Source organism: Tasmannia lanceolata, unplaced genomic scaffold (genome assembly GCF_043159265.1).
Source record: "Tasmannia lanceolata isolate RefF3 unplaced genomic scaffold, GAP_Taslan_0.1 ptg000026l, whole genome shotgun sequence".
NCBI classification, from domain to species: Eukaryota; Viridiplantae; Streptophyta; class Magnoliopsida; order Canellales; family Winteraceae; genus Tasmannia; species Tasmannia lanceolata.
This window is the reverse complement of record NW_027518703.1, coordinates 9,304,604-9,331,402: the sequence shown is the minus strand read 5'-3', so window position 1 is coordinate 9,331,402 and position 26,799 is coordinate 9,304,604. Positions and strand designations below refer to the sequence as shown.

At 40.0% G+C, this 26,799-nt stretch overlaps 1 protein-coding gene across 1 annotated transcript; it reads right to left on the bottom strand.

The window, feature by feature from the left end:
• Positions 1–419: 419 nt before the first annotated feature.
• LOC143858521 (carbon catabolite repressor protein 4 homolog 1-like) lies at positions 420–16,062 on the bottom strand. The gene is made up of 12 exons (XM_077369164.1): positions 15,364–16,062; positions 12,219–12,984; positions 11,498–11,584; positions 11,326–11,409; positions 11,165–11,251; positions 10,974–11,060; positions 9,988–10,041; positions 9,791–9,882; positions 9,563–9,677; positions 9,339–9,489; positions 9,020–9,174; positions 420–849 (listed from the first exon to the last, which is right to left on the bottom strand). Exons 1-11 carry the CDS (start codon positions 15,519–15,521, stop codon positions 9,029–9,031), a joined length of 1,827 nt encoding a protein of 608 aa, XP_077225279.1. The 5' UTR covers positions 15,522–16,062; the 3' UTR covers positions 420–849; positions 9,020–9,028.
• Positions 16,063–26,799: the final 10,737 nt, after the last annotated feature.

Here is a 26,799-nt window from a genome sequence, read left to right as displayed (position 1 = left end):
AACTGCAATAATATCCACTTTCTAGGTAGAAAACATTCAGGTTTGAAATAGAAAACCTGCCCAAACACTGACCTTAACCTGTGAGAATAGTATTGATGCAATTTATCTTCTTCTAACCGCTTCAAACCGACATCAGTTTGGCTTCCAGATGGCTTCAAAACTCCCCTGAGCACAACGCCCTTAGAAACACACACTTTTTCTGTACTCTCTCTCTCTCTCTCTCTCTCTCTCTCTCTCTCTCTCTCTCTCTCAAATAGGATTCTATTTAGTCTGGCGTGTTCGGATAAAACAAAAAACATGCAATAATTGTGAAGTTATAATAGTAATATTCCGAACAAAAAAACATATAAAAAAGATCTAGAAGTGTGAGAGAGAATCCTTAAGTTGGACACGAGTAGTTGGCCCATTTTTAGAAGGGATAAAAATAACTCATCAACAGATACATCAGATCTTTTTTATTCATATGTTGAGTCAACAAAGGCTCTCAGGCTTACAAGCATGCCCTTTGGCCTCCAAAACTGATCTGCGAACCCATATCATTCATATCTATAAAGCTTTGGTGAGGGGAAAAGAAAATCTCTAAATATATTGAACATATGATGGATAATTTCTGAATAATATTTATACTAGATAACGGCCAGAACATGAATAACCCAAAAATTTCAATAAAGACATTTCATAATTTTCTATGAAACAAAAACGGCATGATACATGTAGATCAATGCACTCCTTAAGCAATCATCTGGAAAGAGACTACAAGGAGCGGGATCTACCACCGTCGGATCCATCTCTTTGACGGTATTAACTTATCCATCAGCTTCTCTCAAAGAAAATCACCAATTCAAGGACCTACAACAGACGGCGTCGTACACAAAATTAGGCCATATACAAACTAATGCTGTATGGAATTTTAACACAAGAATGACGAGAAGTTCAGCACAAGTACTAGCATCCCTTGACATATTTTTTCTGAGCTCAAAATTATTGGTTAAGATGTTGTTCAGTTTAGTGGACAGGGGCTTGCAGTAAACATAACTACACATTGGTTTCAGTGCATATTATTATTAGGGAAATGTTATCAGCACTACTGTATTTTGATGAGGGCACTCCTCACTTTATTAGAAGAACGGTATGGCCCGCACCATAGGATGATCCAAACCGATACCTAAATAGGTTGTGCCTCAAAAATCATTTCCATAGGTTGATCCTAACCATCCGATCTAAATGTTGGGAGGGTTGATCCTAACCCTCTATAGATTGGAGGGTTAGGATCAACCTATGGAAATAATTTTTGGGGCACAACCTATTTCGGCCGTGGCCCATCTAATGGACGGTTTGGATCATCTTATGGTGCGGGTCATACCGTACTTTTAATAAAGTGAGGAGTGCCCTCATCAAAATACAGTAGTGCTGATAAAATTTTCCTATTATTATTATTATTATTATTATTATTATTATTATTATTATTATTATTGAATGATTTCAGTGCATATTATCTATAACACTAATATTTCAAAATCTTGTATTAAGCCAAAGATGAGGACTTCCAACAGGTAAGGCCCTCATGCTAACCTAAGATGGGATCCAACTTGGACTTCCAAACAGCTTACAACAGATTGGGCTTTCCAATACTTTTGCAGGTCAGATTGTCTATGACATCGCATGGATTTAAATGACGGAAATACAAATAAAGCTAAATAAAGTCATGGGATTGGATAAAAAACAACTTAGAACAGAGAAATGCCTGTTGTGTGATTCTGGAATCCTCGGGATTTTCTTGAAGTAATGACTGGTGTAGGTATCTGGAATCCTCCCAGCTGTGTTACTGGGGCTAATGCAGTTTTGCTTGGGAGAGTGGATCCCTATGGAGGCCCCTATCGCTTAGCTAGTGGTGCTAATCTTATCCCATGGGAAGCAGGGAGAGCAGAGGGTACCAGGTTGATGGAAGGAGGTCCTAGCAAGCCACATCAGGAGCAAGGGTGGATGATCTCAAAAGGGAAGAGAGCAAAAAGAGTAGACCGAGTTCATCGAAGAAGGACAGAAGGAGGGTTAGGGGATTGGCGGTGCTGCAGGTGTGGCTTCAAAAACTTCAAGAAAAGATTAGTGTGCTGGGAATGTAAAAAAGTGTGGTCAGGGAGAGACTTCAACTTTCCCTTTCAGAAGAGAGACAAGGGTCCAGAACCGGGGAGCTGTCAAGGGGAGATTTCGCCGCTAACTTCTGAAGGTGTGGCCATTAACTTAGAAGTTATTTCCTTGAAATCCATAAGTAATGCGGATATGGGTATCTGGGGTTGATTGGATCTGGATGGTCTGGAGATCTTCCGGCAATGGAAGAATGGTTATCTAAAAGAATTGACGGTCATGGGAAGGTAATGGTGTATAAGATTGCTGAAAGGGAGATTCTGGTCATCCTCCAAGCGGGGGTTGACAGAAGGATCTCAATGGAGGTGTGGAAGAAAGCTATCAATTCCCCTTTCCGTGAAATCTCGTTATGGCTAGATAAATTCAAAGGGGATCAAAGTTCTCAATGGTGGTCAATAGAAGGGGTACCGCCTGAGGTGTGGTGTGAGGAGAACTTTGTAAAAGTAGGAGAAAGGATTGGTAAGGTTTTGGAGTTGGATTCTTCCTACAAGGCCGGTTCTGGATATGCAAGGGCTAGAATGCTAATAGTCACAGAAGGAGTCCCTGGTCATGAAGTTGTTTTGCAAGTTTCTCTTAGGGGTTCTATCAGATGGGTTAGAGCGTCTCGAGAGATGGAGGTGGAAGGTATTCTGGAATCTGAGGAAGAAACCTCAAATGAAAGTGGTTCGTTGGGAAGTTTAAGTGATAGAGAAAGCTCCCTGGGTGATGATAATCAAAGCTTGGAGGGGGGATTAATGGCGGTTGGTGAGGTGGGTGACAGTTTCGTTAGCATTCCCGAGGTAGGCAGAGAAGCTGAAGGGGCGCATGTTAGCATGGAAGGCTATACTGCACCACAGAGGGTGTACGTAGCCTTCACAGACCTGGCGGCTTTTTTGAATTTCAAAACGGTGGGTCTCCTAATGCTTACAGGTGGCGTAGCATTATAGGTGGGAACCCTATCGAGACGGCAGTGGTGGACCCCACATCTGTTTTGAGTAGATATGGTGAATCTTTGAATGTTTATCCCTTTGACTGTGATCTTACGATGGCCCAATTATCGCCAAGTATCTCTTGGGCCTCTTCTGGTGGAAGCCCATTAGGAGAGACTAATCATTGGGCCTTGAACTCTTTAGAGGCCTCTGGTGATAGTATTCTGCAAAATAGCCCTCGGACGGTTCGTTATTTTCAATCGGGTTCTTTTAGAATTCAAGTGAATGGGTCCAAAAATGAAGGGTCTTTTCTGTCCTTAAGCTCTCTGTGCGAACAGACAAGGGATAGAAGAAATATAGGTAATGAGGATTTTAGAGCTTCTTTGATGCTGCAAAGAGAGGTTTCTAATCCTGAAAGGGAGAGAAGGTCTTGGGTTTTATGTCGGAGATGCAGAAACGTGGAAGAATTGCTTTGTGCTTGGACTTTGAGGAAGAGGAGCAGAGTTTCTTCGAAAACAGCCTCATGGACAGGGGTAGTGGCGATCTCATGGGGGAGCAAACTCTGGAAGAGCAGAGAGGTTACTCCTTATGTGGGGAATTTGATAAGAGAATTAGTTAGTAGTCTAAATGCCCAGAAGTCCACGTCGAAATCAAGGTATAAGGGGAGGAGAAGCCTCTCTATTTCGTTGGAATCCTCCGATGAGGGCCCAATTATGAAAATATCAGTTGAAAATTTGGTGAATGCATCTATGGTAGATATTATTGGTGTGGGTAGTATCATCGAAGATTGCTTTGGAAAGCTCAGTAGCATGATTGGGTGTATTCCTAGTGAAAGGGTAAATTGCCAGGAGGGAAGTCTGGCGAGAGTAAATCACCTTTCACTGGTTCCTGGGGTCTGTGAGGGGGTTTGTCTTGACCCTAGGGTTGAGGGGGGTGGAAATGATTTTTGGGATGGGAAGTTAGAGCTGGCGGTAGGGGTTTTCAAGAATTTGGGGGTGGTAGCATCTGGGGGTGAGGAGAATCTTAAGGACCAAATTAGATCCTTAGAGGCGAGGGATAGGGAAGCTCAAGACTATGCTAAGAGATCAGCTGAGTCAGCCAAGAAGAAGGAAAGAGAATTAAAAAGGTTAGAGTCTGGGATCAATTACAGTGGAGGCCAGTGTGAGGAGAGGTCTGGTATTGAACAGGGAGGAAGAATAAGTGAAGGCCACAAGGGGAGGAATACCTCTAAAAAAAGTAATCCATGAAGATTGTGTCATGGAATTCAAATGGGTTGGGGTCGCAGGGGAAGAAATTGCAAGTTAAGGAGCTGGTAAAGAATGTTAAACCGGATTTGATTTGTCTGCAAGAAACAAAGTTAAATGTGGTGACGAGAGGGGTCATTGAGGGTATGGGCCCCAGGGAGGAGTGGGAGTTTGACTTTATTCCGTCTCAAGGGGCTTCTGTAGGAGTTGTTGTGGCATGGAAGGATAGTTGTTGGAAGAAAATTGATTTATGGAAGGGTAAGTATTCTCTTTCAGAGGCGCTTAAGAAGGTTGAGGATGGATCCTTGCGGTTGTTTTCAAGTGTCTATGGTCCGTTTACCAGGGAGGCAAAGCAAGAATTTTGGGAGGAATTGGGTCGAGCTAGAAATTCGTGCCCCTTTCCTTAGTGTATAGGTGGTGATTTCAATGTAATCAAGGCAGTTGAGGAAAGGCTTGGATGCTCAAGAATTTCGCAGAACATGCAAAGCTTTATAGATTTTATTGCAGATAATGAGTTAATCGATCTGCCGTTGGCAGGAGGATCTTTTACTTGGGCCAGAGGTGAAAGGAGCCGATCAGATCGTTTTTTGATGTCTTCAGAGTGGTTGGAATTGGCCCCGGAGGTTTTTCAAAAGACACTTATACACTCAGTCTCGGATCACTGCCCCATACTGCTTGATCCTTGATTGGAGTCATGGGGTCCCAGCCCCTTTATATTTGAGATTGCATGGCTTATTACCCCCAAATGGAGGAGAAGATGGAAGAATGGTGGGAGATGTGTACGGTAGAAGGTCCAGCTAATGTGGTGATTGGCAAGAAATTAGGGTTTGTGAAGAAGAAACTAAAGGAGTGGGTAGCGGTTAAAAAAGAAAGTTTGAATGAAAGGAAAAGTTGACTGGAGTGTAAGCTAGTAGAGCTAACTGCTCTAGAAGAGAGTGGTTTGGGGGGCGAAGAGGAGTGTCAGGAGATGGGGAAAGTAAAACAAGAACATCAGACTATGTTGTTGCATGATGAGATCACGTGGAAGCAGAAGTCCAGAGTTAAGTGGCTGGTTGAAGGGGACAAAAATACAGCGTATTTCCATGCAATGGTAAGTGCTAGAAGGAGAAGGAATAGAATTGTGGTGCTCAATGAAGATGGTAGGATGGTGTCATCAAAGGAAGGTATTTGTTCAGCCAATATAACTTTCTATTACAAGCTCTATTCCTCTGAGAATTTATTCCGTCCTATCCCGGAAGATGTTGCTTTTAATTGTCTTTCTTTGGAGGAAAGTTCAAAGCTGGAAGTTCCGTTCGGTGAGGAGGAGATTGAAAAAGCCCTATTCTCTCTTTCAAGGGATAAGGCTCCTGGTTCAGATGGTTTTTGTTTGACATTTTTCCAGTCTCGTCGGTCGGTGGTGAAATGTGACATTTTCAGATTCTTCAAAGAATTTTATGAGGGTTTGCAACTTGATAAAGGAACGGGAGCCACGTTTATTACCTTGATCCCCAAAATGGAAGGAGCCTCAAAGATTTCAGATTTCAGGCCAATAAGCTTGGTGGGATGTCTATATAAGGTGCTTGTAAAGGTGCTGGCGGATCGAATAAAAGTAGTGTTGCCTAAGCTTATTTCCAATAGCCAGAGTGCTTTTGTGAACAAGAGGCAGATTTTGGATCGTTCACTGGTAGCCAACGAAGCCATTGATGATTATTTCAGACACAGAAATAAAGGGGTGGTTTGTAAGTTGGATATGGAAAATGCTTATGATAGGGTAGAGTGGGATTGTTTTGACTATCTTCTGGGTAAAATGGGTTTTAGTAATGCATGGAGAGGTTGGATTAAAAGATGTATTTTGTCAGCGTGGTTCTCAGTGTTGGTTAATGGTTCGGCAAAATGATTCTTTAAATCATCGAGGGGGTTGAGGCAAGGGGATCCTTTATCTCCCTTTCTTTTTGTCATCGTGGCGGAAACTCTCAGCAAGCTTATTCAGAAAGGTAGCGAAATGGAGCTAATAGAAGGTTTCAAGATAGGAAAGAACAAGGTGGAAGTTTCAATTCTTCAATTTGCGGATGATACATTACTTTTCGGTGAACCGGATAAAGTTAAAGTGATGAATCTCAAGGCAATCCTTAGATGCTACGAGGTGATTACAGGTCAGCAATCTAATTTTGCGAAATCAAGTATGTTCGCAATCAATTTATCTTCTTTTGAAACTAGAAGTTGTACTGCTATTCTGAGGTTGACAACCTTCCTTCTTCTTATCTTGGTCTTCCATTGGAAGTGGGGAGGCCTAATAAAGCTCTGTGGGAACCAATAGTTGCAAGAATTGAGAAAAAGGTTGGAGACTTGAAAAAGAAGAATATTCTCAAAAGGGGGTCGATTGACCCTAGTTAAGGCAGTTTTGGCAAATCTTCCAGTTTATTTCCTATCGCTATTTAAATGCCCGGTAAGTGTGGGGTTGAGGATAGAGAAGATACAAAGAAGATTTCTTAGGGGGGGGTCGAATGAAAAGAAGGGTATTCCACTGGTTAAATGGGAGAAGGTTTGTGCTCCAATTAGAAAAGGTGGTTTGGGAATTAGGAAAATTAAGGGTTTCAACTCTGCATTGTTGTGTAAGTGGTTATGGTAGTTTGGTGAGGAGGATCAAGTTTTGTGGGCTAGAGTAATTGGGAGTAAATATGGGGTGCTTGCTGGTAACTGGGAGACGGCCGATGCTTTCGAGAGGAGAGGGACTTCTATTTGGAGGGATGTGCTTCGCCTTACAAATGTATTTAAAAAGGGTTGCAAGTTCAGAGTGTATTCTAGTAGGCGTATCAGGTTTTGGCATGATGTTTGGTGCGCAAATGAGCCCTTGGGATCGCTATTTCCAGATTTACTGAGTGGCTGCAGATAAGAATGTTTTTGTGTGCGACTGTTTTGAAAGAGTGGATCAGAAAGTAATTTGGTGTCCATGGTTTCGAAGAAATTTTTTTGAAAGAGAATTAGAGGATCTATTTTCCTTGTTTGAGGTGCTCGAGAAAGGCTATATTAAGAAATCCGGTGAGGATAAAAGATTATGGATTTGGAATTCCTCCAGAATCTTCTCCGTGAAATCTGCATATGCTAAGATTGTTCCAGATGGTGATGATTCTTTTCTGGCTAAGGTTTGGTCCTTTCATTGCCCCCTAGAGTGTCTTTTTTTGGTTGGTTTGTTAGCAGTGGGCGTATCCAAACCATTGAGTTTTTGAGAAGAAGGGGCTGATCACTGTCCGTTATGTCTGGAGGATGGCGAATCTATTGATCACTTGTTTATACATTGTAAAGTAGTAAGGGTGATATGGGGTTTAGTTTTAGTAAGATTTGGTATCCAATGGGTTTTCCCTCAATCTTTACCTATGCTTTTGGATTGTTGGGACTTTGTCCTTTGGAAAAAGAAAGGGAAGGTGATGTGGAGGATTTGCTTGTTAACTCTATGGTGGGCGGTATAGAAAGAAAGGAATGGCAGGGTTTTCGAGGGCACAGCCACTTCACCCTTCAGTATTTATCAGAGGATTATAGCTATGTCTATCCAATGGGCGAAGAGTCTTCCTATGTTCAGATTCGTGTCGGCTTACGATTTGGGGGAAAGATGGGATGTTATCTGTATGGAAGGGTTAAGAACGCAAAAGACAATTCAGAAGTGGGCTCCGCTGCCTGTGGGTTTCAGCAAGCTAAATGTGGATGGATCATCCTTCGGGAACCCGGGGTCTTCAGGTTTTGGTGGCCTGATGAGGGACAATGTATGGGCTGTGGAGTGGGCGTTCTCTGAACCGAATGGGATTTCAGATTCGTCAGAGGCGGAAGTAAAAGCAGCATATTATGGTATCCTTCACATTGAAAGACATGTCTTGGATAAAGTCACTGTGGAAGGGGATTCCTCCAATGTTATTAGATGGATTGCTGGTAAAGCTCCTCCTCCTTGGAGATTTCTAAGCCTTATTGAGGAGATTTTGGACTGGGTGTCAGGATCGGAGATTTCTTTTGCCCATGTTAGAAGATCAGCCAATGAAGAAGCTGACGGTCTAGCTAAATCTGGGGTCATTAGGCAGGGTATAGAGTGGTTCGATTATTTACCACCTTAATTGTATTTTGTTTCTCTGTTGTGTTTTCTCTTCTATCTTCTTTCTCTTTGTATTCTGAGGATCATCTCGGTTCCATTTAATCAATATATCTCGCCATTTCCAAACAAAAAAAAAAAAGAAGTCATGGGATTGGATAGATATGCAGTCCAACCAACTACCAGTGAGCTACAGACGATGGCACATTTGGAATTGAGGTAAATGCTCCGCACAAACAATCCATGTTTGTACCTCTCAGGCCAAGAAGATAGAATGGAAGTTCCACATTTCCAAGATCACTCAAGCCCTACTTTCTAACAGAGGTCTACATGAAAAGAAACACAAAATACTCGACATTCCCTTGTCATCAAAACAAGACTTGGCCAACATAATGACAATAAAAGGTGAAGCACTAACAAAATATCCACAAATGTCCGACACTTTGAAGTGCTGACTTGGGAATGCCTAGAAAACTACACAATCCAAAAATGAAGTATTGGCTAGGATTCTGGCCCAGGAAAAGGCAAGAGAAGAAGTTGATTCTCAAATCCTAATAATGCAAATCCAACAGGTTGAGAAAGAAAGCCCAAGTTTTGGTAGCATGGATCTCTGTCTAGCCAAACGAAGTTAACATTAGAATAGAAGCAAGAAAAAAAAAACAGTTGCATACCCTACAGTGTCAGCGTCTGATTCTAGGTTTGCAGCGGAACTCTGCTAAAAGTGCTATGTGATCAGAGGACCACTCTGGAGAAGGAAGTGCCGTGTCTTTGCGTAAGCTTTCTTCATCCAAGAGCTCTAATAATGATTCCACCGTCAAAGAATCCGCTGAAACACAGCCCAATCTGACATCAGAACCCAACCACCAAGTTTTCCAATAATGTCTAAACAATGAATTGCAACATGGATGATGAAATTAAAATATTAAAAAAAAAAAACTGGAAACTAGAAAAGAAAGCCGGGACAGAAGAATCTTGCAATGAGGACTCTACCAGTGTAAAATATGTAATCGAGGGTGCCAATGAAATCTCTAGTGCAGTTTGTAAATAATGGTTCATTTGTTGTGGGGTCCATTCTCCGTCTTTGTTGGTCTAAACCAGTTCTAACTCCCACCATTCTTGCAAAGGATGAGTAAGCACTAACCTGTAAAAAGGTGGTGTCAGAACCAACACAAATACTCAGATTACAAGGAAAGCACTACGAAATGTCGTGTTACCAATGGAAGTTGATGAGTTAACTTGCTGGCAGGTCGCAAGATTCCTAAGGGGTCCACTTGCAAGTCGGGATGCATCGGATCAACCTTCCCCATTGCAAGAAGTGCATGTGGAGCGCTGCCATCAAGTCCAATATTCTTTTAAGATAATCAAGAGATTGCTAATTGCCTCGAGACCAATTACATATTTTGCATCAGAAACTAAAATTTTATCAGAAAAATGGCACATACCTTCCAGGACTCGAATTAAAATCCCCACAAACCAACATCGGTATGTCTGCACTAACAGCTATTTTCTCCAATCCTTTTAAAAGAGTATGTACCTGAGATGATTAAATAAATATCCAAGAAAAAATTCAAGTTGAATGGCTACGAATCCAAAAAAACTACAATAACTCCACAGAAACAGAAAATGCCAGGATGATAACCTGCCAGAGCTTAACATCCTTGAGATCTTGATGGACATTTACATGTGTGTTCGCCTGTTACCACATGACATGAGAAAATAAATAGTCACAAAATGTGGCCAAATAATGCAACACATCCATATATTCAGCCTTGAACAAAACAGCAATATCATACCAACAAATGTTGTAGAAACAAAAAAATCATAAGAAAGTTTAAAGATTTTGTGAAAATGGTAATGCTATGACAAATGGAGGTCATTTTTTAACATTACGTGGCAAGAGAAGACTGAATTGACCAAGAACTCGCACACATAATACTAATAGATCAATGATGGTGTGGAGACGAGGGATACACACACACACACACATAATACTAATATATACACATATGAATACATAGAAACAGGCGTGTGCGTGTGTGTGGGTCCCGCTGTATTAGTACTCTTTTAGCTTCTGAGCAACGTAATAATAGACAAAAGAAATGAATTTTCTAAAATTTAAAATATAAGGATGTAATAGTAACCAAAGCAGAAATAAAAAAAGGGAGGAAAGCCACCACTCTCAAATGCAAAATTAATGAAGAAAGGGAAATGGCAGAATCACAAAGAAGTGAATTATCTGACAGATAAGACGGTTAATTGCCCAATCAACTTTCCTTCCGTCTATACTTAGACTAGTCTACATTACCCTTTTACCTATACAACTCGCACAGTTTGTTTTCCTTCCGCTTTGCTTAGTTTTTGGCAACAATCTGTGTTTTCTTAATTCATAGAGAATGACTATGCAGGCAGAACTGTAAGCAACGATGTAGGTACAGAGCAAATTGCATTCATCTTGTCATAATGAAACAGAAAGTATAGTCCTGTACAGATTTAGGTAGTGCAAAAAATAGTTCCATACATGAAAAAAAAAATTGGACAACAATTATGGAAATTCAAATGCAAGTCATATTGCCATTTATGCACACAAGAATACATAATTAAAAAGAAGTAAGCTAAGTTTCTCACCACACAAAGAAGCTGTCGTTTTCCAGCAGGATCGGCCCCATGGTTACTAAATCTTGCTTCTAAGACCGCAATCAACGCAACATTATCCTATAAACAGGAATATGACGGTTAAGACCGTTTAAAAATCAAAATATGTCTGTGGTTTGAGGGAAAAACTGGGGATAAGCTTAAATAGAGTGCGGTAAACCAACCTTAAGCAATCTATTTAGAGCAGTTTTCTTCTGAGCACTTGGAACCAATGCATCCGTCAACGACTGTGCAGCTTTATTGAATTCAACCTGCAGACAAGAATGATGCACTCAGCATGTGAAAGAATGCTAGAGACCGTGATTTACACAGAATGTGTACGTACCTCGTATTTTTTGACATGGGAAAACCGGTCTCTACGAAAAAAAATAGCACAACCATCAATTGCAGAGGCACTTCCACTGTAAACCTGCAACCAATAACAATAATTTAATAATACAAAATATGAAGAAACCTTGCAGGCTACAAATTTGAAAAGTTACAAATTGTAAAGCAACCTCCGCGGTCTTTTTCTTGTAGAGAGCTTGATATCCATGTTTATCCAGTTCAGGGGCAAAAAACTCCTCAAAGTGATCGCTCAGAACCTGAAAAAAAGGAAGACAGGGATTGGGTTAGGTGAACTCACAAATGAGGGTCTGTTAAGTTCGGAAACTGGGAAGAGCTCCAAGCAGTAAGGACATCCATGCAGTTTACAAACTTGAAAAATAAATTTGGTATTTCATAGATGTTAGGGTTGTAAGGCATGTCAACTTGGCAAAGATATAGAAAACTTCAGGTTAAGGTCGGGGTGAAGGTTCCAAATCTTGAGCTTTTTGTTCAAGACTAGGCAGGTCCCATAACATATAGCCTCCAGTTGAAAGGGCCTAGAATTCTAGTCCGATGTTTAATCTTTGAAAAAGTGTTTCTTGGACAAATGTTAAGGTTCAAATATATAGTTTGACTGAGGCATAGAACAAGGTGTACAAACTACAAATATGGAATCCTAAAATTCGGTCGATAAACATTTCCTAGTTCCCATTACTATTTCGGACTTCAGAGCCGGCTAAACCTAAGAAAAATATGGGCCTATAATTCAGATTTTTGGAATTCAAGCCTATCCACTTGTAGTCAAATAACACGGGCCTGAGAAACACAGGAAAAGGTGCTAAAAAATACATTCTTTTATCCCCCAAAGCAAATAAATCGACAAATGAACTGGCTTAGTAAGCGTTCGTCTACCTCCTGAAGACAAAGGATGTCCGCATGATAGCCAACAATTTCTCGTAAAAGATTCTGCCTGCGATAAGCCCACGAAAGGGCCCACGATGGGCAATAGCTGTATTGCTCGCTTGTAGCATACACCTCTGACAGAATGTTGTACGATAGCACAGTGAAGGTTCCGGAAGATGCAGTACGCCCATCTGAATCCAAATGTCCCATCACATCAACTCCATTCACTGGAATCAAGCGGCGTGGAGTAGGGGAGGGAGCCGGGATGACACGTGATGTCAAAATGGTGTTCACGGCTCCCACGGGTATTCTTGTTTCCGAATCCACAGCTACACACTCAAACTTCAGAACGTGGCCAATATCATCAGCAGTTGGTGTATATGTTTTAGATAGTCCAACTTCAAACCAAGTCTCACCACCATTCCTTTCCGAAACAACTGAAGGATATGAAGGTGTAGAACCATTATTCAAGCTTGGATTTTGTCCTATGGTCGATGTTGAACCAGACAGTCCAGGATTAAGGGCTGAAGCTCCAGAACTACCAACACGCCCAAATAACTCTTCCTCGTCATTTCCATTTTCATTCACGGCACTAGCTGCTCGATCATGCAAAGCTCGATGGTGTTGCCATGCATCTGAAAAACACCTAGGAGAGCAATGGTAACTCTTACCTACAGGTATTTTTGCCTTAACGCAACCTAGGCACTGGAGGGTTGCTTGTTCAGATGGATGTATACTACATACGGCAATTTTTTTGTCGCTCTGTATGCGATACCTGCAAAACGGAATAAAGGAATCAGATATATGAAAAATGTCTAGATAAGGCAAGACAACTTCCACAAGTTAGCCCAAGTACCACAATAAAGCATGGACGAAACACCACACTGTATCGCAAGTTCAATGATTTTAGGGGTTGGACCTGTAGCTCAATGGTTGAGAAGTGGTTTCTCAACCTTGAGGTCGCAGGTTCGATCCCAGCTTACCAACCAGAAAAAAGTTCAATTGTTTGCATTCTTTTTTTCTAAACAATAACAGAAAATTATATTTAAAAAAAGAAACAGACAACTATAGCAACGGCATAGATCGCCCCAGACATATGATGGTCCATTTACTCCCTTTCTTGCAAGCCTTTTCCACTAGCTCACTAGCCTCGCTTCCAACATGAACAAAAGAAACACATATCATCTACTAATATCATTAATTTAATTAATCAGAAATGCAACCCTCCAAGGACCCGAGCTATAGTTTGATGCCCATGTTTGATGAATCTCCTTCCACCAAAAGCGCACCCATCCACCCCCACCCACCATTGTCATTTATTTCAAAACGTTCGACCAATGTTTCAAGTTTCAGTTTTGGTATCTGTTTCAGTTGCGCCGGAAATGGAAATATGCACTTTTAGATGGAAAAATCAGTGGAAATCCTATAAAATATGATTTTTTTAATGATGAAAAATATTATTAAAGTAAGAAACCCTAGGACCGAGATGTCCTGTAAAATATGATTATGTGTTAGATACCGATATAGTATAGCACTAATACACTTATGATTTTAGTTTCGGTGTGCGTTTTGATGGGGATAGAAATGTACCAATATAGTATACCACTAATACACTTACAGCTATGTTGCATCAGCACGGATACGTGTGTCGGAATCCGACACGGGTATCGAGTGTCGGATTCAGCAAACCTAAAAAAGGACGATTCGTGGATTCGCCAAAATATGTTAATCAATTTTTAATTTTTTATATAATAATTTGAATATAATAAGCAATATATTGAACATTTTAATTGGCTAAGTAGATATAATATTTTATTTCCATTTAAAAAACTTACTATTAGATGGGTAAAACTCAAAGCATGCGGTAATTGTAAGGTTGTAGTCGTAGTATTAAAAGAAAGGATAAAAAGATCTAGACGTGTCTTAGAGAATCCTAAAGTATTGGAATCTGAGACGTGTCTGACACGGATTCTTCACCCATTAAGAAGAATCCATGTAAAATGGACTTACAGTTTTAGTTTCAGTGTGTGTTTTGATGGGGATAGAAATGGGAACATTTTGTTTGTTTTGTCACTTTGAGTGGAAATTTAAAACCAAGCGTACAACCAAACCATGCCGCCCTGATGCAGGCCAGGAGAAGAGAAAGAGAAGAGGAGAAAAGGAGGAGAAGAAGAGAAGAGCAGAAGAGGGTAACAAAGAGAAACGAAGGGAAGAGAAAGGAAAAGGTAAGAAGAAGAAAGAGGGGAGAAAATATGTAATCAATCTTATTCCAAAAACTACCAAAGTTCACTTAATGAGGCCTATATATAGGCAATTGAAATAATATGGAAATAAAATAACATGGAAATAAAATCCCTAAATCTAAATAACATGGAAAAAATCTAAATAACATGGAAATAAAATCACGAAAAGTCCTATTGGGCAAATATGCCACTTATTGGACCCCACACGCCTACGAAACTCGTCACTAGTGCTTTCTTTTGCCAAAAACTTAATATATATTATATCATATTGGACCTTAAGCAAAATTTCTACTAACGATCTTTCAAACCTTTCAATGTATTACATGTCAACATTCAATATCCTTAGATGTCAACATTCAATGTATTACATGTCAACATTCAATATCCCTAGAGAGATACTTGGTAAAATTGTAAAGCTTCAAAGGGAATTCTTGAGGGAAGGATAGGAGAAAGGAAAGTGCCTAAAGCATATTTTTAATCAAAAAATGTGTAAATCTATGAGGAAATTGGAAATCAAAAGTTGAGGAAGTATTAAATGTCAATGTTCAATTCAATATCCCTAGAGAGATACTTGGTAAAATTGTAAAGCTTCAAAGGGAATTCTTGTGGGAAGGAAAGGAGAAAGGAAAGAGCCTAAAGCATATTGTTAATCGAAAAATGTATAAATCTATGAGGAAATTGGAAATCAAAAGTTGAGGAAGTATTAAATGCCAAAAACAAGTCAATTACCATCAACAATATTGATAAGTTTAAGCAACCATATAACAGAGTTACTAATAATAACAAGGTCTCCAGTACAAATCAAGTTCTCAATGAAGCAGGGCAGGAAGTAATCAAACAGCAGTCATTCAAAAAAAAAAAGTAATAAAAAAAAACAAAAAACAAATCAAAGGGGTTTAAAAAGACCTTACCATTTGTACCTCAAGTAGAAACCATCTTGAGGGGCCGATTCGGGAACATCATCAGTTGTAATTGAACTATCAGGGTGGCGCAAAAGCACATACGGCGTAAGCTCGCAGCCTACAATGGGAATATCGGACGGAAGGTGCACACGCAGCACACTCAGCATACTTCCCAACCCAACAATTCAGCACCAATACCGTCGTTTTTCGCTAACCCTAACCCTAATCCAAACCCTAATATCGCCGATTCTGCAACCTCTAAGAAAGCAAAATGAAAACCAGGCGGATCCGCCATCAGCAGACCTTGAAATCCGCCAGCGTTAATCAATCCGAACAAAACCCTAGAAATCAAATTCCTTCAAATCCACATAAAAACCTCGAGAGATTTCAAAAACCCTAAATACAAAAAGAGACTTCAATCTCTTTCTCTTTGTCTAAATAATGAAAAGAAGGGGGGGGGAAAAGGTTCGATTCGAAGATACGAAGTGAAAAATCAGATTTTTAGACTCCCGATCGTTACAATGATAAAGGGAAAAGTCTCAAACAGTGATGAATCGAGAAAGAAGAAGAAAAAGGAAAGCTAGGGTTTTACACGGGGGGGGAATGAACTGACCTTGTTTTGTTGGTCTCTCTGGTTTTTCCCTTTAGAAGAGAAAAAAATAAGAATAATAAAATGGCAAAATGGAGAACACGCTATATCGAGGCTGCTCTCTATCTCTCTACCCCTCTTATTTATATAGCTAATAAAAAAATAATGTGAGATGATTAAGATGTCCCTACTTTTATTATTATCTTGAAATAATGTAAGATGATTAAGACACATTTATTATCTTGAAATTAGAGGATTAAGCTAATGTTTTATTATCTTTTATTTTAATTTTTTTTTGTTAATCGCTATGTTTATCATTTATTATATGGAAAACACTTTCAAAACAGAACTCTTCCTGATTTGGTAGGAGTTCTGAGAGCGAGGCTTCATCCTTCGCCGGAATTATGGGGTGCGGTCTAGATGTCTTTCCCGCTACCTATTTGGGTCTACCTCTCGGGGTGGGCCGTCCGAGACACAACCTATGGGCTCCTATTATACAAAGGATTGAGCGTCGATTGGCCACATGGAAGCGCCGTTTGGTTTCCAAAGGAGGTAGATTGGTGCTTATAAAGGCTGTTCTATCTAATATGCCTATTTATTTTCTATCCCTTTTTCATTGTCCAGCTTCTGTTGCTAAGCGCATAGAGCAAATTCAGAGACGATTTCTGTGGGGTGATTCAAGGACTTCCAAGGGGGTCTCCCTTCTTAAATGGAGTCTAGTCTGCTCTCCAATTAAAAACGGAGGTTTGGGTATCAGGAGAGTTCAACTCTTTAATCAGGCCCTTATGGGCAAGTGGTTGTGGAGATACGGAGAAGAACACTCCTCTTTGTGGGTTCGGGTCATTGACAGTAAGTATGGTTCATCTCCTGGGAATTGGGACTCCGTTGATACTTTCAAAATCAAAGGAATCACAGTATGGAGGGACATATTGCGTTTGAAGTTCTTTTTTGCCCCTGGAGTTCGCTTCAGAGTCTATAGGGGGGATCGAATTCGGTTTTGGCAGGACCCTTGGTGTTCGTCCCATTCTCTTCAAGTTTTGTTTCCTGACTTATATATTGTATCTTCTCAGAAAGAAGCTTGGGTATCGGAATGTTTCGAACGGGTCCAAGGGCAAGTGGAGTGGATTCCCAAGTTCCGTCGAGCCTTTTTTGTTCGGGAGTTAAGCGATTACAGCGCCCTCATCTCCTTATTGGACTCTTGCTTCATCAAGTCTTCGGGCTTAGATCGTCGTATTTGGATTTGGAATCCGTCGGGGATTTTCTCTGTTAAATCTTTTTATCTCCATCTGATCCCCACTCTAGTGGAGCATGCGTCCTCCGCGGTTTGGCGCCTCGCATGCCCTCCAAGAGTTGCTTTCTTTGGGTGGTCGGTTAGCTGGGGACGAATTCAGACGATAGATTTCTTACGGAAGAGAGGAATGTGGCTGGTGGATCACTGCCCACTATGTCTATCCGCCGGGGAATCCATCGACCACTTATTTATACATTGCCAGGTTGCTTCATATATTTGGGGTCATCTCTTTTCTAGATTTGGAGTCAGTTGGGTTGCTTCCAATTCTATGGCCGAATTTATTACGAGTTGGGACTGGGCTCCGTGGAAGAGGAAAGGTCGAATTTTGTGGAAGATGTGTCTCTTAGCCTCCTGGTGGTTCTTGTGGAAAGAGCGGAATGCGCGGGTCTTTGAAGGGAAGGTCAGGTCCCCATATTGGATTTATATACAGGTGGTAGCAGCGGTCATCTCCTGGGCCCGTTCCCTTCCTCTTTTTCGGTTTGTTTCTGCGTATGCCCTTTGGGAAGGGTGGTCAACCATATGCATGGAATCGGTTACCAAAGTGAAATCTCGACCCTCCTGGTCCCCCCCGCCACCGGGGTCTCTGAAGCTCAATTTTGACGGTTCCTCTATCGGTAACCCAGGAGCGGCTGGAGTGGGGGGGTTATGTCGGAACCATAAAGGGGAAGTCATTTGGGCCTATTCGGGGCCTCTTGGATTTGCCGACTCGTCTGAGGCGGAGGTTCGAGCCGTTCACAGTGGGATTCTTTCCATGCCTCGCTTGGAGTGTGACAGTCTGATAGTCGAAGGCGATTCCGTAAATGTTATTCGCTGGCTTTCGGGAGACGCTTCTCCCCCTTGGAGATTTGTGCATTTCTTTGAGGAGATAGAGGATAGAGGAAAGGGCTACTCCATGGTCTTTCAGCATGTCCGGAGATCGGCCAATGTGGCAGCCGACTCTCTGGCTAAGAGTGGTGTTTCCCGGGCCGAATTGGAGTGTTTTGACTATCTCCCCCCTTGAGTCATTGTCTTGCTATTTTATTTGCTCATTGTTCCGACAGGATCATCTCGGTTCTGCTTATTCATATATATAAATATATATTCTGTTGCTTTCTTCAAAAAAAAATATAAGTAATATACTTGGGGAACAATTTATGATTGAACAAAGCAGTTCTAGCTACCATATCTAAAGAGAGGGACAGTTGCTTGCCCTGGTTTAATTTGAACAATGAGACTCACCTTTGGTATTCTATTTGGTTTGAAAAAAAAAAAAAAAATGAATTGATGAAGGCGTGGAAATGATAATTGGGTAGAATTAGTTAGGGGGGTACATGCTTAAATATGTTTCCCGCGCCGAGAGGTGGTATTTTGATTATGCCTCAGATGGAATTGAATCATTATATTTTTTATTTAAATTTCTTTCCATTCTATTCCAAGGTAATAGGAATAGGAATCGGATTATGATGCTGGTGTCGATACCTGATTCCGGTAATCCAAACGCAACCGAAACGTAATTTTTTGTACGCATCACACACTTTGATTGTCGTATACATTTATACTATGAGATCTGATATTGTTTTCCTTCTTTGGATCTGTATAATAATATAATGTTGCGGAATTTGAAGCTTTGTAGATATTTATATTTATATTTATGCTACATATTATATTAATTATGGGGTCTCCATGACAAGCACTAGACTGTTTTTTTTTTTAAATCAAAAATTGTATTTAACTATAGATAGACAGGTTAATTAATGTATACAATGTGGGAGATTTTATAGGTTGTACCCCACAAATCACTTTCAGGATGATCTCAACAAACCAATCTATAGAGGGACTACACATTATAGAAACATCTATAGATCGGAGGGTTAGGATCATCCTGACAATGATTTGTGGGGTATGGCCTATTTTGAGTTGTGGTTGAACAAATGGACGGTTTGGATCATCTTATAAAGAGAGCCCAACAGTAAATTTTGAAAAAAGAAATGGACTTCATGCGCACACATCAGGCTAGTATCTATTTTTTCTGTCATTTTGAAATACATTATTCCCTCTTCTTCATTCATACGACCCGTTTTTCTCTCTTGTGACATTTTCCACTGTCACCATCCAAAAACCCTAGAATTTCGTGTGATTCTTGAAGATTCAATCACATATCTTTCAGCGTCAAGTCCATTGAAGAAGGTGCAATCGAAAGGAGGAGACGGAGAATGCGGATAGGAACCAGAGAAGTTGGGAGGCCACATATGGTCTGATGTATGATATAGCAATGTTTGGCGAATTTTTGTGTGATTTATGATTTTTGCATAATATCATATTGCTTACCAGGATTCATAATTGTTTTTTTTGTTGTTGAAATGGAATACGAATACGGTTAATTTTTAGTGATATAATCATAAATAGAAGGTTCCTCTTAATAAAAAATAAATAGGGCTGGTTCAAGTAGGGATTCATAATTGAGAAAACGGTTTCTACACACAAGTGTAGATAAGTTATCTACACACTAGCTTAAAATACAGTGGAGGCCCACTTTGTTTGGGTGATCCAAACCATTCATTTGATTGGCCCTGACATAGATAGGGTGTCCATAAAAAATCAGTTCCATTTGATCACCTTAACCCTTCGATCCGTGGAGGCAAAAAATGGATAAATTTGTGAAGGTTTATACACGTCTATTTTACCTCCACAAATCGTAGGGCTGGGATGATCTATGGAGCTGAGTTTTTGTGGACACCCTATCTATGTGAGGGCCAATCAAATGAATGGTTTGGATCACCCAAACAATATACCCTCTACTGTATTTTAAGCTAGTGTGTAGAAAACTTATCTACACTTGTGTGTAGAAACCGTTTTCTCTTCATAATTATGTTTAGTTATCTAAATTTTGTTATTCATTTTTTCACCAATAACAGGGTTTCTCTTCAAAGCTAAAGGGGGTATTGTGTTGTATAAAGTAAGCGTTCTTTCAGTTATTTGGAACTGATCTCTTAGATTTTGTATTGGGCAGTGATAAATCGACCCCCCTAAATGATAAATCGACTCCTCATGTGTCTATCTCTCTCCTCTTTCTCTCTCTAGCACAGAGGAGAGAGAAAGACACATGGGGAGTCGATTTATCACTCCCCTTTTGTATTTCGTACTATTTTTGCTTCACTTCTCCTTTGTTCACTAAGAAGTGTTTTTTGTACAAAGCTGAAAGGGGTATTATATTATATATATTAACTACAAAGGGAAGCGATATATCCGCCCCTTTTGATTACTAGGGACACCCAGCGCCAGTGTACGCGGCAATCAGGCCCATTGAATTTTTCTAACGTCAAGTACATCAGCCCCACTTTAGTCATTGATACATTGTTAGGTCCCACCACATCCAAGAGTAAGTGAAAGGAGGCACTATTTTTGAGGTATAGTGCGGTAGAAAAAAAAAAAAACTCTGGGAACATTGATTTGACGGTCATTTCACACCACCACGTATAGGTCTTTTATATCCATCGCCGTTGGTCCACCATGATCGGATGATCTTAGCCCGTGATCCGAAGGCATCGTATTAAGATTTTAGGGACAATAATTTAACTAATTATCTTCTACAGTCCTCGGTCTAATGGATATGATCGTTGTTTACACGAGACTTATCCAAAGGCCAATGTGTTTTAAAAAAGAGAATACATAATGTACAAGCATTCTTGCTTGCAACTGATTAGCATTGCATGGCTAAGTTAGGATAGAGATATCCGAATAAATAACCTGAGTTATTGTATATATTGTATAATATATTGAGTTAGACTTGTTCAATTGCAGTGTTAGTGTCAATCCTAACAATCAACATTAGGTCCCATATGGAACATGCAGGTGTAATTGGACCGTTGATCTGGTGGACCATCATGAGGTGGGTGACCTTCATGCTGCTAGTTTCATGCAAAACGGGCACTTGATATGCATAAGATTAAAGCTTCTAGATATCAACGCTTTAGATTCTCTTGACAGAACCATAGACGAGACTTAATAGTTTAAGGGGCTAGGGCCATTCATCCAAGGTGGAGCCAATGACAATGGGCCAAACTTGTGTTCGCTGATCGGATTTAAAAAAACCCGATCGCATCCATGCGAAATGGGACCTAAAGAGTGATCATTAGGAAAAAATAACCTAACCATCATTTCTTTTTAACGTTTCTCTTAGTATAAACAAGAAATTAAGTTTAAAATTTTGAATTTGAATCTAAAGTGTCTATTAACAGTATAGAAAAAAAAATTGAATTTAAATTTAGCAGGGAAGTTGAAAAAAGAGGGATTTTAAGATTAAGTGAGATCTCAAGGTTTGATGGGATTCGTAGTCTAATGAGTTGTTTGAAGTTTATTGGATTAGGGTGATTCCAACGATAGAAGTTTAGTTTATTTTAGCTAATGGTTTAGTTTAGATAAGTAGATGCGATCTAAAATCTATGTTTAAAGTGACTAATTGCAATGGACTAATATTTATAATTTTTTATTAAAGTTAGGACATATAAGTTGAGTTATATGAATCGAATAAATTTAGTCTGACTTAAGATGCTGAATTGTCCACTTGAGATTCTAAGATTTTGCCTTTCTAGATAGCTTTAGATATGTTGCAATGTATGAATATACGTTTAGCCACAATAGTAAAAATGTCCAAACTGAAGAAGCTGTGGATGAAATGAAGTAACCCACATTTAAGGAGATTATAGCCCTATTTTGGACAATAATATATAGTGGTAATAGTAGACCTGGCAAACGGGTGGGTCGGGCCGGGTCAACGCGCGGGTGATGCGGGTGCGGGTCACACGGGTCGGGTGAGGAAATGACCGACATTTTTGCGGGTCAGAATTTAGGTGACCCGCGGGTGGGCCGGGTCAACCCGCGGGTGGGCCGGGTCAACCCGCGGGTCACCCGCAAATTCAAACATTTGCTTTTTTTGGGAAATGTTATCACTGGATTTTGATGAGGGCGGTATGGCCGGCACCGTGGGATGATCCAAACCGTCCATTAGATTGCCCACAGGCTAAATAGGTGTTGCCCCAAAAATCATTTCAATAGGTTGATCCTAACCCTCCGATCTATAGTGGGTTAGGATCAAGTGATCAACCCTCTAACATTCAAATCGGAGGGTTGGGATCAACCTATGGTGCTAGCCATAACCTATTCAGGCATCAAACCCTTAAAAAATAGATTAGCATGACAAAATCACCATCCTTGGCATTAGAAAAAAAAACCCATCTAACTAGATTAGCATAACAAAATCATCACCCTTAAAAAAGCGGGTGCCCGCGGGTTGACCCGACCCGACCCGTGTTTTTGCGGGTTGGGTCACCCGAGGGTTAGTTTTGACGGGTCACTAAAACTCAGACCCGTGCCCGCAAATTTGCGGGTGGGTCGGGTCGACCTGCAGGCACGGGTCGCGTTTGCCAGGTCTAGGTATAAGATGGCGACATGTTAAAACTAGGACATTGCATAAAATATGCTATAACAATATTTATAATTAAAACTATGTCACACGTCTACAGAAATTAATATAATTTAATATAAAGTGATCTAACCATGCAAATTACTAGAATACAAAGAAGGATTAAGAAACTTATCTCGATCGGTCATGACCGTGATCGATCGGGCAGGATCTTCTACTACCTCTTTGGTTTGCACGATCTCTTGTGGGAGAGATCTCATTTAAACAGGTTAGATGGCAACAAAGACTAACCCCTTTATTTATAGGAAATATCTCCTAGAGTCCCACTCACAATAGAACTCTATTTAGCTCAATTTGTTTAACCAACTACATTATCCAGACTTCGTTGATGTAGTTTAATTGGGCTACACAAGTCATCCATGTCTCAGAGCGATGCACCGATTACCCTTATACCATTTACTAATCACTCTGGTCAATGGGTAGCTCCAATAATTTCCCTCTTAGTCTCATTCTTCAATCTAGATTGTTGATCTTAGATCAATGACGGCTACACAAGACCTTACGCTACAAGCTAAAGTTAAAATTTTTAAAGTTATGACTTGCTTTCTTGGACGGTGATTTAACTAATATGCATATAGGATGTCAATAAATGAAGAATATTAATGTAGTAAGTATGTGATAGACAATTTCACTTCAGTTTCTCATAGATCGAGTTTAAGATAGAGAGAGTCATAAGAAGAAATGAAAAGAACCAGAATAAGCTGATTTATAAAGATTAGGTAACTGAGCTTTATATATATATATATATATATATATATATATATATATATATATATTAGAGGAAAGTGTTTCTAAGCACATGCTGAAAAACACATGTGACCCACATTTTTTGGGGGATCCAAAGCATTCATTTGGAAGGCCCTTCCATGGATAGGGTGTGTACCAAAAATCAACCCTATGGGATCATCCTAATCCTGCCATTTGTGGAGGGGAAAATGGGTAGAAACATGGACACACAGTGTCTCCATTTTCCACTCCAACTTTGATTGCGTTAGGGTGATCCTATAGGGCTGATTTTTGGTACACACCCTATCTATGGAAGGGCCTTCCAAATGAATGCTTTGGATCCCCCAAAAAATGTCGGCCACATGTGTTTTTGAGCATGTGCTTAGATAAGTTTATCTATGCACGTGCTTAGAAACACACACACACACACACATATATATATACAGTGGGGGCCCACATTGTTTGGGTGATCCAAACAATTCATTTGAATGGTCCTCACATAGATAGGGTGTCCACAAAAAATCAGATCCATAGGATCATCCCAACCCTATGATCCTTTTTTTTTATTTAATCAAGTGTAAACCAAAGTAATGTTTAGCTAAAATTTCATATAAATGAGGAGGAACCTAGACAAGATGCAATTTTTTTAAACCTAAACTAGATGCAATTATTCTGTTAAAAGTTCCTTTTTTGCATTCTTTCCTACAAGGAAAATTAAGTGGCACAAAATTGGATAGGGATGAATGTGAGAGAAAAAGCAGCTATAAGAAAATAATATATTTTTGGAAGATGATTAGAAAATAAAAGGAGGATGTATATCAATAGAGGGTATATATCAAGATGCTCCAGCTCACGCTCCTCATCCTCCATGGAAAAGCTCGCTCAAGCAGACGATTTGGGAGACCTAAACATCATCCCATTTCAGTTATCATGTCTTTTCAACCACTAGGCACAGTAACTGTTTGTTGAAATCCCTCACTATTCCCTGCAACCCTCCTTGTCCCCCCTCCCTTGATCTCAAAGGGAAGCCATGGACAATCCAATCAAGCTCTATAGACCTCTTCTGTGACATTAGTTACAAGGTAGATTCATAGAGAGCCTACTATTGTTAGCTAGTATCAACTTTTTGCTAAAAGCAAAACTTGCAACCTATCCTCAAAGTTCGACTACGTTGAACCAGAAACCCCAGCTGAAAAGCTTACAGCCCAGATTGAAGAAGGAGATCATACAGAAACAAAAGAAAAATGGACCCATTGTCTAGTGGGATATCTCGTGGGAAAAAAACCATATTCCTTGGCAATGAGAAGTTTTTTGCAACAGAAGTGGAATCTGAAAGGGGAGTTCCAGATGTTTGCCCTTGTCAACGGGTTTTTCCTTTTCGAGTTTGCAAATGAGAAGGATTGCTCCCATGTCCTGGAATCTAACAATAACACCTATGGAGGAAGACCACTTGTCCTTCAGAAATGGACTCCATAATGCAATCTGCCGGAAAGATTGAAGCTATCTACCATCCTGATCTGGGTAAAATTCTTGGGTCTTCATTTGAGGTTCTGGACTAAAATAGGACTCAGCAAGATCTCAAGCTTAATTGGTAGACCCCTATACATGGACACACCAACTTCAGAAGCAACTAGACTCATCTATGCTAGAGTCTGTGTAGAGGTGAGAGCAGAAAAGGAATTACCAAGATCTGTTCGCATCCAAACTCCAACTGGACTGGTATTTCAGCCTGTTGAATATGACCGGAAGCCCTCTGCCTGCAAGCATTGCAGAGATTTCAGTCATCAAACTGAGAGATGCCCAAATACCCCAAGTACCCAAGAGTCAAAACCAAACAAAATCAGGCAAAAGAGGATCCCAAAGAAGAAAACCATGGATAATAATCTGGAGGGTCTGGAAGATATAACTAAATCTCAGATAGCCAGAGTAGATCAAATCGTGGAACCTGCAGAGGAAAAACAGATAGCCGAGCCAATTACCACTTCAAACACTTTCAAATTACTGAAAAATTCAGACCAAGACGAGGAGAACGAAAGAGATCATCGAAGTACAGATCTTGAGATCCTAAACCCAAGCCATGGGTTATTGGGCTCTTCCCCTAACCCAACTATGGAAGATGGCTATGCTATACCCAAAGAAGAAGGATTAGAGAGTGAGGAGGACACTGAATCAGAGGACTACTCCGACCCTGAAGAGGTTCCCTCCTCATTAGAATCCTCATTAGAAAAGGAAGATGATCCAACAAACACAAAAGGTCCCAAAGAATCTCAAAAAAAAAGTATCATGGGCAGATGAATGTAATCTATTCTACCTGATCCCAGTCGAGCAAGAGGATACTTGTGAAGAACAGAATCCAAAACTTGAGGAGTCAATTGAATCATGGCGGGAAGTTCATAAGAAAAATTGGCCTAGACGTTCACAAGGAGCCCAACATACCCCTACCAAATTAGTTGATTATGTAATTCACCGGCATTTAGATCTCTTAGGTTTAGTGGTTGTTGCTCTTAGGCTTATTGTTTGTCACTCATATGTGCTGAGCCTTGGTTTCTCCCTCCCTCGCATGTTCCGAGTTAGGGATGGTTGTGTGCCTATTATTGTATCATCTTTCTTTTTATCAAATAAACAGGTAGGGGTCCTCACCAAACCCCAGCCTACCCATAAAAAAAAATATCAAGATGTAACCAGGATAGGAGTTTAATACCTAGAGCTTAAGTATCTTACAAGCAAAAGTACAAGAGAAAAATTCAGATTTAAGGTAGGTAGCTCTGAAATTTTAAAAAAAAATCGCAAATGATAATGATCTAAAGATCTCAAAATTTCCAAACAATAGCAAATAATCTAGATTTATATATCTTGTTTAACCTTATTATTATAACGGGAGAAAATTAGAGCCTACGCACATAACACAAGAAGGAGAAGGAAATCATAATAGGGGTTTAATAATCAAAACTTAGGTCTTTACGGGCAAAGAAACATGATCAAAATAATCCTGATTGAGGGTAGACAGATCTAAAATTTCCCAAAAATAACAAATAATGTATGACACACACACACTATCTTGGTGGTATAGAGGTGGAGAAATTCATAGCATTTGCATCAAATAAAGAAAAAAAATCTTAATCTTATGCAGCAATCAAAATAATTCCAAAGAGGAGTTTAGGCCTTCCCATTTTGTAAACTCCTGTTCCGTGGTGAATCAGTGAAGATATGCCATCAAGGAGGATGAGGTAGGTCTTGGAGACCTTGTTTGAAGGTCGTTGAAGGAGATGAAAAAATGAGGAAAAAGAATGCTTATGAAAGAGGGAGAACTTTCTTTGCTATGACATTCTCTCGATGAGAATTCTATGTAGATGATGCAATTAGATGGGTTTCTATAGG

What these genes read in the sequence shown, in the direction of transcription:
- LOC143858521 (XM_077369164.1), bottom strand. Translation starts at nt 15,521, where the DNA reads ATGCTGAGTGTGCTGCGTGTGCACCTTCCGTCCGATATTCCCATTGTA. An exon ending in TTCTACTTGAGGTACAAATG is followed by an intron (nt 12,985 to 15,363) that starts GTAAGGTCTTTT and finishes TCCGTTTTGCAG; the next exon opens with GTATCGCATACAGAGCGACA. An exon ending in TTTAATTCGAGTCCTGGAAG is followed by an intron (nt 9,678 to 9,790) that starts GTATGTGCCATT and finishes ACTTGATGGCAG; the next exon opens with CGCTCCACATGCACTTCTTG.